Here is a 12,806-nt window from a genome sequence, read left to right as displayed (position 1 = left end):
TAAATTGCCAAACAGAAATTAGATCAGAAATGGAGCCAAATTTAGTTTTAGAATGTTTAGTCAAAATGCTGGAATAGATTAGAGCTTGTAGTCTATGAGGGAGAACAAGGTTTTGCTCTATAGAGTACCAGGACACATGGAATGGAATCCAAAAGGATGCAACACAAATGGCCATGTCATTGGAAGTTCGTAAATCCCAGTCCACCGTCACATTTTGGTCTCTGGAGAGTTGAAAGTTAGAGTCTATGTTTCTTTTTATCCCATATAAATTTGGAGATAGCAGAATATAATTAATTCCGCTGGGTGATGCATAGAGCTGAAAAAGTTGATTCATAGGAAAATCATTCATTTAAAAAAATGAAATATGAACATGGAATGAGAGGTGAGATGTGCTCCATCTTTGTAGTTCAGTCTTTACCTTCACAAGCATCTTGCTGTAGGTAATTGACACAGGGCTTGTAACTGAGGGGTGGATAGAGACCTCCATTATTCTATTTCCCACCTGTCTTATTCTATTTTAGCTGTTTTTATATTCACTTTAACTGATGTTTTTAATTATTTTAGCTGCTCTTTAATGTTTTATTTAAAGCACTTGGAATTGCCTTGTTGCTGAAATGTGCTATACAAATAAAGCTGCCCTGCCTTTCCTAATTATGTAAGGTTCTGAGTTTATTGGGGTAGCCAAATGTCTCATAGAGGTATTCAGGCGGGATAGTGCAGATTTTCCCAAGTTAATTTAGTATCCAGATTTCCGTCTGAAACAATATATCATCTGCATACAGAGGTATGTGGTGTTTGGTATTGTGAAAAATAATAAGACCTGCGTTCAAAATTTGAAAAATAAAAGTGTAAATGTAGTGACTATGACAAGTTCACTTGTCAACCTCAAGACAAATCAGTACGTACCTTGAGTATGTGACTAACCGATCATAATACAGTGGGCAGTTCAGGACAAATTACCATTGTTTTAGCGTTGCATCAGCCGCCCTGCAGCCTCACATTCATTATCTACCATTCCTCCATCTCCCATCCTCATTCCTCATCATAACAATTCTCCTTCCCAGAAGCAGGTCCGGATACAGCTCAATGACATCGCTGAGCAACAGGTTGGTGCTCCTGTACGTCGCTGCACCCACCCAAACCCCACTCCCATACGCTGCATGGGTTGATCATAACTGTTGACCCCATACTACTTTAGTTGCTTCATGTTGAGCAGCAGCCACACCCACAGGCCACCCACTGTAAAGACCTTTGATTGGTCAGGGACTGATGATGCTGTAACATGTCGATCTCATCACTCTGTGCATGTACAGGGATGCTTTCATGAGCAAATAGAGATGAGTATGTCAGTACCTGCATCTGTAGGAGATGTCATTTGTATCTGAAGAGATTATCACTCACACAACTTGACAGACAGAGGCCTCTGTTAGAGGCGATCTGATGATCATGCAAGATGATAGCAATCAAACTACCAATATTTAATTTGTTCTGACAGGGTACGCTCCCTCTGTCTTCAACTTGTGTGCTTTAACAATAACTGTGATTGGTGCTGATTGCCATGTCAGCCACAGCTTCACTAATAGCACCAATGTGTGATACTTGTGTGCTGTTTGAACATAATGAAAAAAAAACAAAGTGTACCAACAATAATAAAAATGTCAATAGTTTATATTTAGGCATATAGTTTAAAGGAGTACTTTAACATTTTTGAATATACATTAAATTACGTTTTCAATCTTTTTATATAATTGTAAATGGAATATCATTTGTTTTGGAATGGTTGTTGTTAACAAGCAGTTTGAAGACGTCACCACAGGTTCTGGAGACTTGTGATGGGTGTTTCATTTTAAACTTTTCTGACATTTTGCAGACAAAATTTTTTTTAATTTCATGTGGTTAAAGGAAAAGAACAAGGCAGATTTGAATTGAAAATCAGAATCAAATATCTCTTTACACAAAGACCTTGAATGAGAGAAATTATGCTCATTTTCAGATTCATACTTGTATTTTGGGCTTCTTCTATGTTTACATGCTTTAATGTTAAAAAAACAAAAGCATTATTTTTCTCATATTATGTCTCAATATACTGTACCTGTATTCACTCTCTTTCTGAAATGCTTCATTTTAGCGCCTGTTTCTTTAAGCCCCCCTCCTGAAAAAGCCAATCTGTGGGTGGAGATACTGAGATGGGGGCGGTATACATTCTAATGAGGCTGCATGTGACAGAGCTGAATCTGAATGGCTTGTTGAATCCCATGTGTTATTATCTAGGGAGCCCACAAAAACCTATTGGGTTGTCTTATTTCGAAGTTTGTGGGTTGGTAAGGACTCCAAATGTATGTGCAAAGCACTGAGAAAGTGAGTTTTTCATGCCATGTCCCCTTTAATTGGATGAACAATAAATGTATGTAATATCTCTCTCTGTCACCTCCCTAAACCTGTGTGCATCCAATATATTAAAACATAATCGTCATCGAATCCGATTTGGCTGTATAATACGAATCTTGGACTAATGGTTCGCTTCTTTTATTTGACAGTTTGCGCATGGTGCACGGCTTGTTAGACAGCATCACGGCATGTAGGCCTAAATAATGGCAACAGCCAGATGCACAGACCCTCGCCTCCTCTCTCTTTTATTAAACAGATTTAGTTTTAGTGTAAACACGTTACAAGTTTCTTTTCATATAGACTATCAAGTAATGTTTTATTGAAATGCCAGACTTAATAAAGGGGGTTCGGTGGGACGTTCAGGGTGACAGCCACGTTTACTTAGGTAAACAAGCTAAGCTTGCCCTCTGAGCTAATTCATGCTAATTTTACTACGCTACGGATCGGAAATGTGCAACAAAGTTTTTTGCTGACACTATATATCAAACAAAACCAGAGACTATATAATATGAAGTTGCTGTGAGCTGTACATGTATTACTCCTAAGCAGAAAGCAGATGATAACGTTATCTCAGAGCTTAAACGGGCCTAAATGTCCGCAGAAGTACACTGCACACTGACTGACAGAACAACAAAAACAACTGATTGGTAGCTCACCTGGTAGAGCGTGCGCCCAATGTACCAAGGCTCAGTTCTTACCGCAGCGGCACAGGGTTAGAATCCGACCCGTGGCTCTTTGCTGCATGTCTTCCCCCTCTCTCCCCACTTTCTTGTCTACAACTGTCCTATCCAGGCCAAAATGTCCCAAAAAATAAAATAAAAATAAAAAAAATGGTTGACTTGAAGAATCTCAGTCAACTTATGGGTATCCAACTGATGATTATAATCTTTGCTTGATCAAGACCAACGCAGCTGTCAATTTCCTGTCCAGCAGCTATGTCGTTTGAATAGCAAATGCACCTGCGAGCATCTGTGCACTCATGATCTTACAGGGAGGTGTGTTCAGGTGCATTCTGGGCGTATTGCTATCTTGTGGCAGCGGAAAGTGATCATGGCATTGACCAACAAAAACCTGGTCAAACGTCAATAACGCAGCATTTTAATTGATATTTTAACAGTGCATTAGTAAAATGTGCATAGGCTCGTGCACAGCGTGCACACTATGTTTCTTACACACACAGGGACTCGCAGCAGCACACAAACATGCAAAAGATTAAATATAAAAATATTAAGCAGCAAATCTGCCATCATAATAACAATGTGCCAAAGTCCAAACGCGCCTGGCTTTTAAAAGGAATGATGCCCAAAACACACCTATTAATTAATTAAGACACTAAGTACAACCCTTTTGATCCATGTGCCTGGCGCACAGACCCTTTTTCTCCGCCGTCAAACTAGCAAAAGCGGATTTGTACACGCTCTAAACGCACATGCACCAGGCGCTTCACGCCGTACGCTTAGATCGTTAAAATAAGGCCCTTCGACTTTCAAGGGCAGCCCTAATTGTGTATGTGTGTGTGTTTCAGGTGACCCGGACTTCATCTGAGAGCATTACTTCAGTCCCAGCATCCAGCGCCTCAGGCTCTCCCAGCAGAGTCATCTATGTAAGACACATAGTTCATCTTTTTCCAGCAGCGTTCTGTATACCAATGACCTGTAGTTCCTCAAGAAAACATTAATACCAGTACATGATGAATAGATTCATGTTGTCTTCCCTCTGCTGCCAGGCCAAACTAGGAGAGGAGATGCTGGACTACAAGGACCTGGCGGCTCTTCCAAAGACCAAGGCCATCTATAACATAGACAGGCCGGACATGCTGTCCTACTCTCCATATGTCAGCTACCCGTCTGAGGAAAGGCACTATGGAGAGGTAGAGCAGCCTCACAGCTCTCTGGTTTTCACTTCTGCTCTCTAGCTTTACACCTCTCTAATCCAGTGATGGGAATTAACTAAGTACATTAGAGCTGGACAATATAAAGAAAATCAGATATCACAATATTAATGACCAAACACCTCGATGCCGATATTGTAGATTTGACTATTGGTGCTATCAGAACATATTTTCACAATTAGATTTTAGATATATATTCATCAATAATGTGGATATAATGACTAAGTGGTTAAAGACAAAAAATAGAACTGCTAGAACATTCTGGTAAGTTAAGAAAATGACATCACTTTACTGAAATGCAGCCTTAAAAAATAGGAAAAGACAATATCAATATATTACCAATCCCTAAGGTACATTTCAAGTACTTTTATATTTCTATTATTATTATCTATTATTCTTTCTATTAAGTAAATTCTCGCGATATCTTGAGATCACGCGAGAATCACAGGATCACAAGCTCACAAGAAAATCCATCTCGTCAGGCTTCAAGTAACGCGTTTGTGTCCGAACCCCCAGCGGTTGGGCCCAATCAGCATCCAGTGAGGAGTTACTGGCAGCGTGGTTTAGGTGTATGTGACGGCCGACCACTGTTCCTTCAAAACAATGATAGACAGATGGTTCATCCAATCACCTACCAAGTATTCTTTCAAAGTGCCTGTCCTTTTCCAAACAGTTTCCAATGACAGCTTCTCACATGGTCCTGTGTAACAAACCAACTGTGCGTCGGGTTAAGGAGTACTGCCAATGGCTGTGTTTTTCCAAGCCATTTCATTGATCAAAAGATATTTCTCAGGTTTCATTGCTTTTATATCTTACACAGATGAAAACCTGACTTGATTGAGTAAACTTCATTTGTCAGTAATTTTCTTTCTTCCTTTTTTGCCTTGCTATCCCTCAATCATCGTCCCCCACCCTGACAGTGAAGTCAGTCACGGTCATTTATCAACACCATGCTTGCTTCTCCCACAAACATCATTCTTTGCAGTAGGGCTGGGTATTGTTAAAAAATGTTCGATACTGACTTTGATACCGGTTCCTAAATTGTACTTTTTTATACCAATTTCGTAAAACAAAAAGAAATTAAAGCATTACACATTACGGAACAAATCTTTTTATTCGTTTTTACAGCTCCTACTACATGAGCACTGTCTCTGTGTAACGTAGAGTTTTTCCTGTCTAACATTAGACAGACAATCACAGACATTATTAGATCTTGGTTGAGGCATGCTTATTGGCTCACTGACTGAAGAGAATTTCTCCTTAGGTATTGAAATTGGGTATTGAATGACAAGGCATTTTTCCATACTCGATACTTTAGTGGCAATTCGGTCGGTGCCTAAAAAGAATTAAATTGGGTACCCAGCCCTGCTTTGCAGTGCAGTCCCAGTCCCATAGTCCTGAGCGTGTGAAGTAAACCATCTACCTTAGACCCACTTCATTCAGCTCATCTGTCCATTGGGAATGTCCTCACTGTGGACGTGCTGACTCACTGACATTGAATGATCACTGGTGGATGGTTAACTCATATGACCTCACATATGAGTTTGTCCTAATCATTGGCTTTCTCCCCCTTTTCATTTGCAGACCCCCCAGCTGCTTTCTCCTACTCCTACTGAGGTAATAGAATGCATGATAGCCCTATCCCAATTCTCCCGCATTCTGCCTCTTTGTCTGCGCTATAATCAGGCTTGTCCCATCCATCCATCCATCTTCATCCGCTTATCCGGTGTCGGGTCGCGGGGGGAGCAGCTCCAGCAGGGGACCCCAAACTTCCCTTTCCCGAGCCACATTAACCAGCTCCGACTGGGGGATTCCAAGGCGTTCCCAGGCCAGGTTGGAGATATAATCCCTCCACCTAGTCCTGGGTCTTCCCCGAGGCCTCCCCCCAGCTGGACGTGCCTGGAACACTTCCCTAGGGAGGCGCCCAGGGGGCATCCTTACCAGATGCCTGAACCACCTCAACTGGCTCCTTTCGACGCGAAGGAGCAGCAGCTCTACTCCGAGCTCCTCACGGATGACTGAGCTTCTCACCCTATCTCTAAGGGAGACGGCAGCCACCCTCCTGAGGAAACCCATTTCAGCCGCTTGTACCCTGGATCTCGTTCTTTCGGTCATGACCCAGCCTTCATGCCCATAGGTGAGGGTAGGAACGAAAACTGACCGGTAGATCGAGAGCTTTGCCTTCTGGCTCAGCTCTCTTTTCTGGTCCGTTGTTCCCCGACCAGGACGGAATCCGCATTGTTCCTCTTCAATCTGAGGTTCGTCTATCGGCCGAACCCTCCTTTCCAGCACCTTGGAGTAGACTTTACCAGGGAGGCTGAGAAGTGTGATACCCCTGTAATTGGCACACACCCTCTGGTCCCCCTTTTTAAAAAGGGGAACCACCACCCCGGTCTGCCACTCCTTTGGCACTGTCCCAGACTTCCACGCAATGTTGAAGAGGCGTGTCTACCAGGACAGCCCCTCCACACCCAGAGCCTTGAGCATTTCTGGAAGGATCTCATCAATCCCAGGGGCTTTGCCGCTGTGGAGTTCTTTGACTACATCAGTGACTTCCACCTGGGAAATTGACAATGATCCCCCATCATCCTCCAGCTCTGCCTCTAACATAGAGGGCGTAATAGTCGGATTCAGGAGTTCCTCAAAGTGCTCCTTCCACCGCTCTATTACCTCCTCAGTTGAGGTCAACAGTGTCCCATCCTTACTGTACACAGCTTGGTACATGGTTCCCCGCTTCCCCCTACTGCAAGCACCTTGGTGCCGACCGAAAGTCCTTCTCCATGTCTTCTCCAAACTTCTCCCACACCCGCTACTTTGCCTCTTTCACGGCAGAGGCTGCAGCCCTTCGGGCCCTTCGGTACCCTGCAACCGCCTCCGGAGTCCTCCGAGATAACATATCCCGGAAAGACTCCTTCTTCAGTCGGACAGCTTCCCTGACCACCAGTGTCCACCACGGTGTTCGTGGGTTACCGCCCCTTGAGGCACCTAAGACCCTAAGACCACAGCTCCTCGCCGCAGCTTCAGCAATGGAAACTTTGAACATTGTCCACTCGGGTTCAATGCCCCCAGCCTCCACAGGGATGCACGAAAAGCTCCGCCGGAGGTGTGAGTTGAAAGTCTGTCGGACAGGGGCCTCCTCCAGACGATCCCAATTTACCCGCACTACCTGTTTGGGCTTACCAGGTCTGTCCAGAGTCTTCCCCCCACCCCCTGACCCAACTCACCACCAGATGGTGATCAGTTGACAGCTCCACCCCTCTCTTCACCCGAGTGTCCAAAACATACGGCCTCAGATGAAACGATTATAAAATCGATCATTGACCTTTGGCCTAGGGTGCTCTGGTACCAAGTAAACTTATGAGCATCCCTATGTTCGGACACGGTGTTTGTTATAGACAATCCATGACTAGCACAGAAGTCCAAGCCTGATTGTTGTATAATCAGGCTTGTGCCCAGGAAATCCATCTCAGCGGGCCAGGATGTCCCAATTCTTAAAATATCAATTGCAGTGATATGTGGTTAATCCGCAGACCGCTCATAAAACATTCTGATTAACAGTGGATGGTTGGATGAAATAATACATCATTAATTAAAATATGAATTACATTCTCTAACATGTGAACAGAGCAGAGAGCAGATCTGTTTCTTGTCATACAAGTGCGTCCCCATTGAGAGAGACGCTGTGCACATTTACACACGAGGAACAGCAGGCCTAACTTGATTGATTATTTTAGAAGCTAAAGGTTTAGTTCTGTTTCCTCTGTCAAGTTTATACTTTTTTTATAGTTTTTAGTTTTGCTGCTTAAATGTCCCAAGATATTTGTTGCAGTGATATTACTGCACGCATGGAATCACTGAAAGCCGCTGAAAGTAAATCATGAAAGAAAAGACTCCATAGGCTTAAAACCATCCACCCTGCATCCACCTGAATTAAATATTTTCTCTGATTTAGAGACCCACACGGACACTTCACTGTCCCTCGGCAGTCTCTGCTGGCTGCGTTGCTTTTTAAATGATGTATTGTACCATTGTATGAGTGTTTTCTATATAAATAATTTACTTTAATGATTAGAGAGGCTGCTTTCAGTAATTGTAAACGTTTCCATGTGCACAGTAATGTCACTACAGCTGATATCATTGGACATTCTCGAGCGTCTGACAGCAGCTCTGCTATGTTCACATTTTAGAGAACGTTAATAATTTCCTCGTTAATTATGTATTATTTCACTGTGTTAATTTGTATGATCCAACCAGCCCGATCCGTAGATTAACCACTGGGCCGCGGTTTAATTATCTCTCTTTAACCCCTTGCTCTGACTCTGTCTTTTCCTCTCTGTCGCTCTGCCACGCCTCTTTGTTTACATACAAATTTGGGTATTGGAAAAGGCCCCAAGTCTTCTTCTGTTAAATGCCCATTGGCTCGACTCCTCAAGAGTTTAACGAGTGGGTGAAGGAAACATAAAGTTGTTCAATTTTACTAATTTTGTGGCTGGTCGGTGTAATTTTGACATTGGTCAACCACAATAAGAAGCTAGTTGTGTGTTGACAGAGTGCCACCCACTGTACCGGAGGTAGAGTTACTCCTGTCATTCTCCCCATTCTTCCTGCTCATGTATTCGGTAAGAACTGGCATAACCCAGTTATTCACTAACCGCACTAACTTGAGATTTGGATGGGCCTTTGGTCTCACTGGGGATGTCACACTCCCTCAATAAATAAATAAAAACAATCAAAACTTGTGAAATCAAAAAACAAGAGATTAACTTTCCCATGAAAGTAGTTTAGTCCTGATCAATGTCACAAGAACTATCACAGGGTAAAGCTTTGCCTAAAGGTTCTTGGGCCCTATTTTAACGATCTAAGCGTACGGCGTGAAGCGCCTGGCGCATGTGCGTTTAGGGCGTTTTTCTAGTTTGACGGTGGAATAAAGGGTCTGTGCGTCGAGCGCATGGTCCTAAAGGGTTGTGCTTAAGTGTCTTCATTAATCAGAGGTGTGTTTTGGGCGTAACATGCAATAAACCAATCAGTGTCATCTCCTATTCCCTTTAAAAGCCAGGCGCGTTTGGACCTTTGCGCATTGCTATTATGATGGCAGATTTTCTGCTAAATATTTTTATTTTTAATCTTTTGCACATGTGTGTGCTGCTGCGCATCCCTGTGTGTGTAACAAGCATAGTGTGCACGCGCTGTGCACAAGCCTAGGCACATTTCACTAATGTGCTGTTAAAATAACAATGAAATGCTGCGTTATTGACTTTAGACCAGATTTTTGTTGGTCAATGGTGCGATCACTTTCCGCTACCTCAAGATAGCAATACGCCCAGAATGCACCTGAACACACCTCCCTGTAAGACCAGCACGCCCATGGGCCACAGATGGGCGCAGGTGCATTTGCTATTGAAACGACGTGGGCGCTGGACGGGAAATCGACAACTGCGTCGGTCTTAAACACTTGCATCGGGCTTTGTGCTGCGCTGCGCCTGGGGGGAAGATAGGGCCCCTTTTTAAAATGAGGTTCGATGTTTACAAATCTAAATTACAAAAAATAAAAGTATACTAATATGTTGATACTACTGCAAAGAATTTGTGGATAATCTAAACATTCAAGTGCTTTAACTTTTGTTTGGCACATACTGTCAATACTCAGAGATGCAGGGTTGGACCCAAACATGAGGACGTAGCAGGAAGAGTTCAATGATTTATTGACGATATAAACTTTAAAAAGTCCAAATGAAACAGGAGGTCCGGCAGGCAGGAATGTGATTACAGAGTGAGTGAGTGAGGTAATGTTCTGAAAGCACTGAATTTTTTTTTTTACTTGATGTGTTTGTGCATCCAGGGTGATGGGGAGAAGTCCCCCCGTCAGAGGAGGCCTTCCAGCCCCAGCTCCAACAGCTCCCTGGGGGGCTACGGACGTTACACCCCGTGTCGTTCCCCCACCAATTACAGCCGACCAGGTATCACACAGAGCATTATCCATGTGTTGCTGCTGTTATGTGAAATCCTCCACAATTTGAGCTTGTATTTCTGAATCTATGAAGGATCACCTTACTCATGATCATAGCCGTGGGTTTTGGAGGGGGCGCATGTATTGAATTACTCTTATCAACATGGGACTAGAAATCATTTAACACCACAAAACAATGACACATATTTTTCAGAAACCCTCATAGCAGTGTTGCCCTTATCCAGCAATTATTGTTCTACCAGGATAGTCCGACATATTTTAATCTCTGTGGTCAAAATGTCCAGTGGAAATAATTCCCTCTACAGCGAATTCAGCATGGATGTGTCATCACGCCTGGATACAGCGTCGGAGGCAGAGCCTCGTTTATTCCTCTGAGAGTTGCTCAGTGGCACATGAAACCAAAAAAGTTCAACTTCCGTATATAAAATGACTAAATAATTGGCGCTGCTTCCTCCCTGTGTGGCCCTTTGAACAGGAACACTAGAGACCTCCGCCAGTCGAGCCGACTACTTTCCTGTTGAGAGGGGCTTAAATGATTTAATTGTGCGGCTCTTCTAGACTTTCCAAATGTTATCTGACCAGAGGATCATGACGTGACGGGCCGGGAGTTGTAGTTCCACTGTTTGGCCGCTATGTCAAATTTGCTTCGAAGCCCGGCGCACTTCCTGGAGGCCTGGTATGCTGATGCCTCTCTTCCTCTGGTCACCACTCTCTCAATGTGCCGCCCACAGCACCATCTGATTGGTTACACTTCACGAATAATAGCCAATCAACACCACTGACGGCTTCTGTGCGAGCACTGTTGCCAACTTGGCGACTTTCTCAGTAGATTTAGCGACTTTATTTCTAAAAAGCGGCCAGCGACAAATTTATCGACTTCAGACCATCAGAAGAAAAGTGAGATATGTTATATTGTAATTGATTTCCATGCATGCTGCTCAAGAGTGATCCCAGTCAGCGGCTCTTCTGCCATCAGCATGCTGTCTCTTTCCCTCTCCTCTCAGTCCTCACACACAGCCACTAAGTGCTATGCTAATGAGACGGGATGATGTCAGCAATATGACATCATCTGCCGACTTTCAGCAACGTTTGGAGATAGTGCTAGCTGCTTTCATTGGAAAAGAGTTGGCAACACAGTAAGCGAGCAAATAAACATCATAATCAACACTGAAGTAGTAAAAACACCCTGTGTGCGAAAGGAAATCCATAGTTCCTGGATGTTCAGTTATATGAGTAAGGGAGCTGCAAGGAGAGGAAGAGGAATTTACACATTTTTATAACGCGGACCTGCCGATGTGCATTCAACCCCTTTTGGGCCCGTTCAGGCACTCCAGTCTGAAGTCCAGTTCATTCACTTCACTGATAAACCAGAGAACTGTACAGGTACACTGGGATTCATGATCAATTCTAACAGAACCTGCGTTAAAAATTAGAGATGTTAAAACTAATCAGTTTTACGCGAAAATAACCTGTTGACTGACACCCCTGCACAAAACACGACATTTCGCAAAACACATTTCACACATTATTTCCTTAATAAATACATAAGTAAAGACATTTCCAACAGAAATGGATGCAGTGCAAATTTGCCAGCAAATTAAGTGTTCAATTCTCAAAATTTCCTGGGGGAGGTTCATTTCAGTGTCACTCCATCAGAACTTATGCCAGTGCCTTGTGTCAATTCTTCAATTTTATTTGGAAGATGATGATAGGGCTTGCTTTATTAAATAGATATTGGGCCAGATATTGGGTTGTACACAACCAAAATATCATGATTGGGAAATGTTCTCAAATTTACATTAGATCTAAATATTAAAGTCTTCACTATGTGTTGTTGAGCTTTTTGTTAATGGACCACAAATGTATCCCCCTGGATATGTACTATGCCCTATTGTTTAAAACCATATTGCAAATAAATCTTACCTATGAAGACACTGAGGGCCAGATGTACTGACGCTTTTGCGGCCACTTCAGGCGTATTTGTTTTGCAACGTGTGCGTAAAAGCATGGCGAGGTATGTACAAACAGGCCGCACTGAGGTAAAAGCACAGACTGCCTGTCGCAGGAAATCTAAATGAAAATGGCAAATTGCGCTTTTCTGTGGAAGGGTGAAGGGGAAAGTGGGAGTTTCCCATAAAGTAATGGAAGGAGAAGCGTAAATTGTGCTTAATTAAGTATTCCGCGGTATTTACAAAAAATGCCAGTGAAAGCACGGTGAAAATTCTCCACCTCTCAAAAGCAGGTGTAAACCAGGAAGTGGGTTTCCACGCATATCCCTCCTGGTGAAATGGCAGCAGCAATCCGAGCAAGACGAAGACATAGGCTAAGGAGACGAGCTGAAAAGATTTTTGCCACAAGGATCACACTTTTTCAGTTGAGTGAACACAAAATCATCAAGTGTTACAGATTAAGTAGCCATGCAATATTACAGTTACTGGAATGACTTTGAATCTCCGACTCAGCATTCACATTCCATTCCAGCAGTTGTTAAACTCCTTGCTACATTACAGTGGGAATATCACAGTCTGTACTCAGCCGTATCATAGCACCAGTACTTAA

General features: G+C 43.1%; 1 protein-coding gene across 6 annotated transcripts in view; it reads left to right on the top strand.

Annotated features, from left to right (window-relative positions):
- The window catches only part of ablim2 (actin binding LIM protein family, member 2), a 121,622-nt gene that overhangs the window by 78,793 nt on the left and 30,023 nt on the right, over positions 1-12,806 (top strand). For 4 of the 6 annotated variants that reach the window (XM_028563799.1, XM_028563803.1, XM_028563801.1 and 1 more), the window contains exons 9-12: positions 1,065-1,106; positions 3,914-3,991; positions 4,115-4,258; positions 10,119-10,236. In XM_028563799.1, coding sequence (XP_028419600.1) covers positions 1,065-1,106; positions 3,914-3,991; positions 4,115-4,258; positions 10,119-10,236 — 382 coding nt within the window. The remainder of the gene's footprint in view (positions 1-1,064; positions 1,107-3,913; positions 3,992-4,114; positions 4,259-10,118; positions 10,237-12,806) is intronic. The other 2 variants (XM_028563804.1, XM_028563800.1) reach the window with 1 other exon arrangement.

This window comes from Perca flavescens, chromosome 19 (genome assembly GCF_004354835.1).
Source record: "Perca flavescens isolate YP-PL-M2 chromosome 19, PFLA_1.0, whole genome shotgun sequence".
Lineage (NCBI taxonomy): Eukaryota > Metazoa > Chordata > Actinopteri > Perciformes > Percidae > Perca > Perca flavescens.
This window is presented reverse-complemented; position numbering and strand designations above follow the sequence as displayed.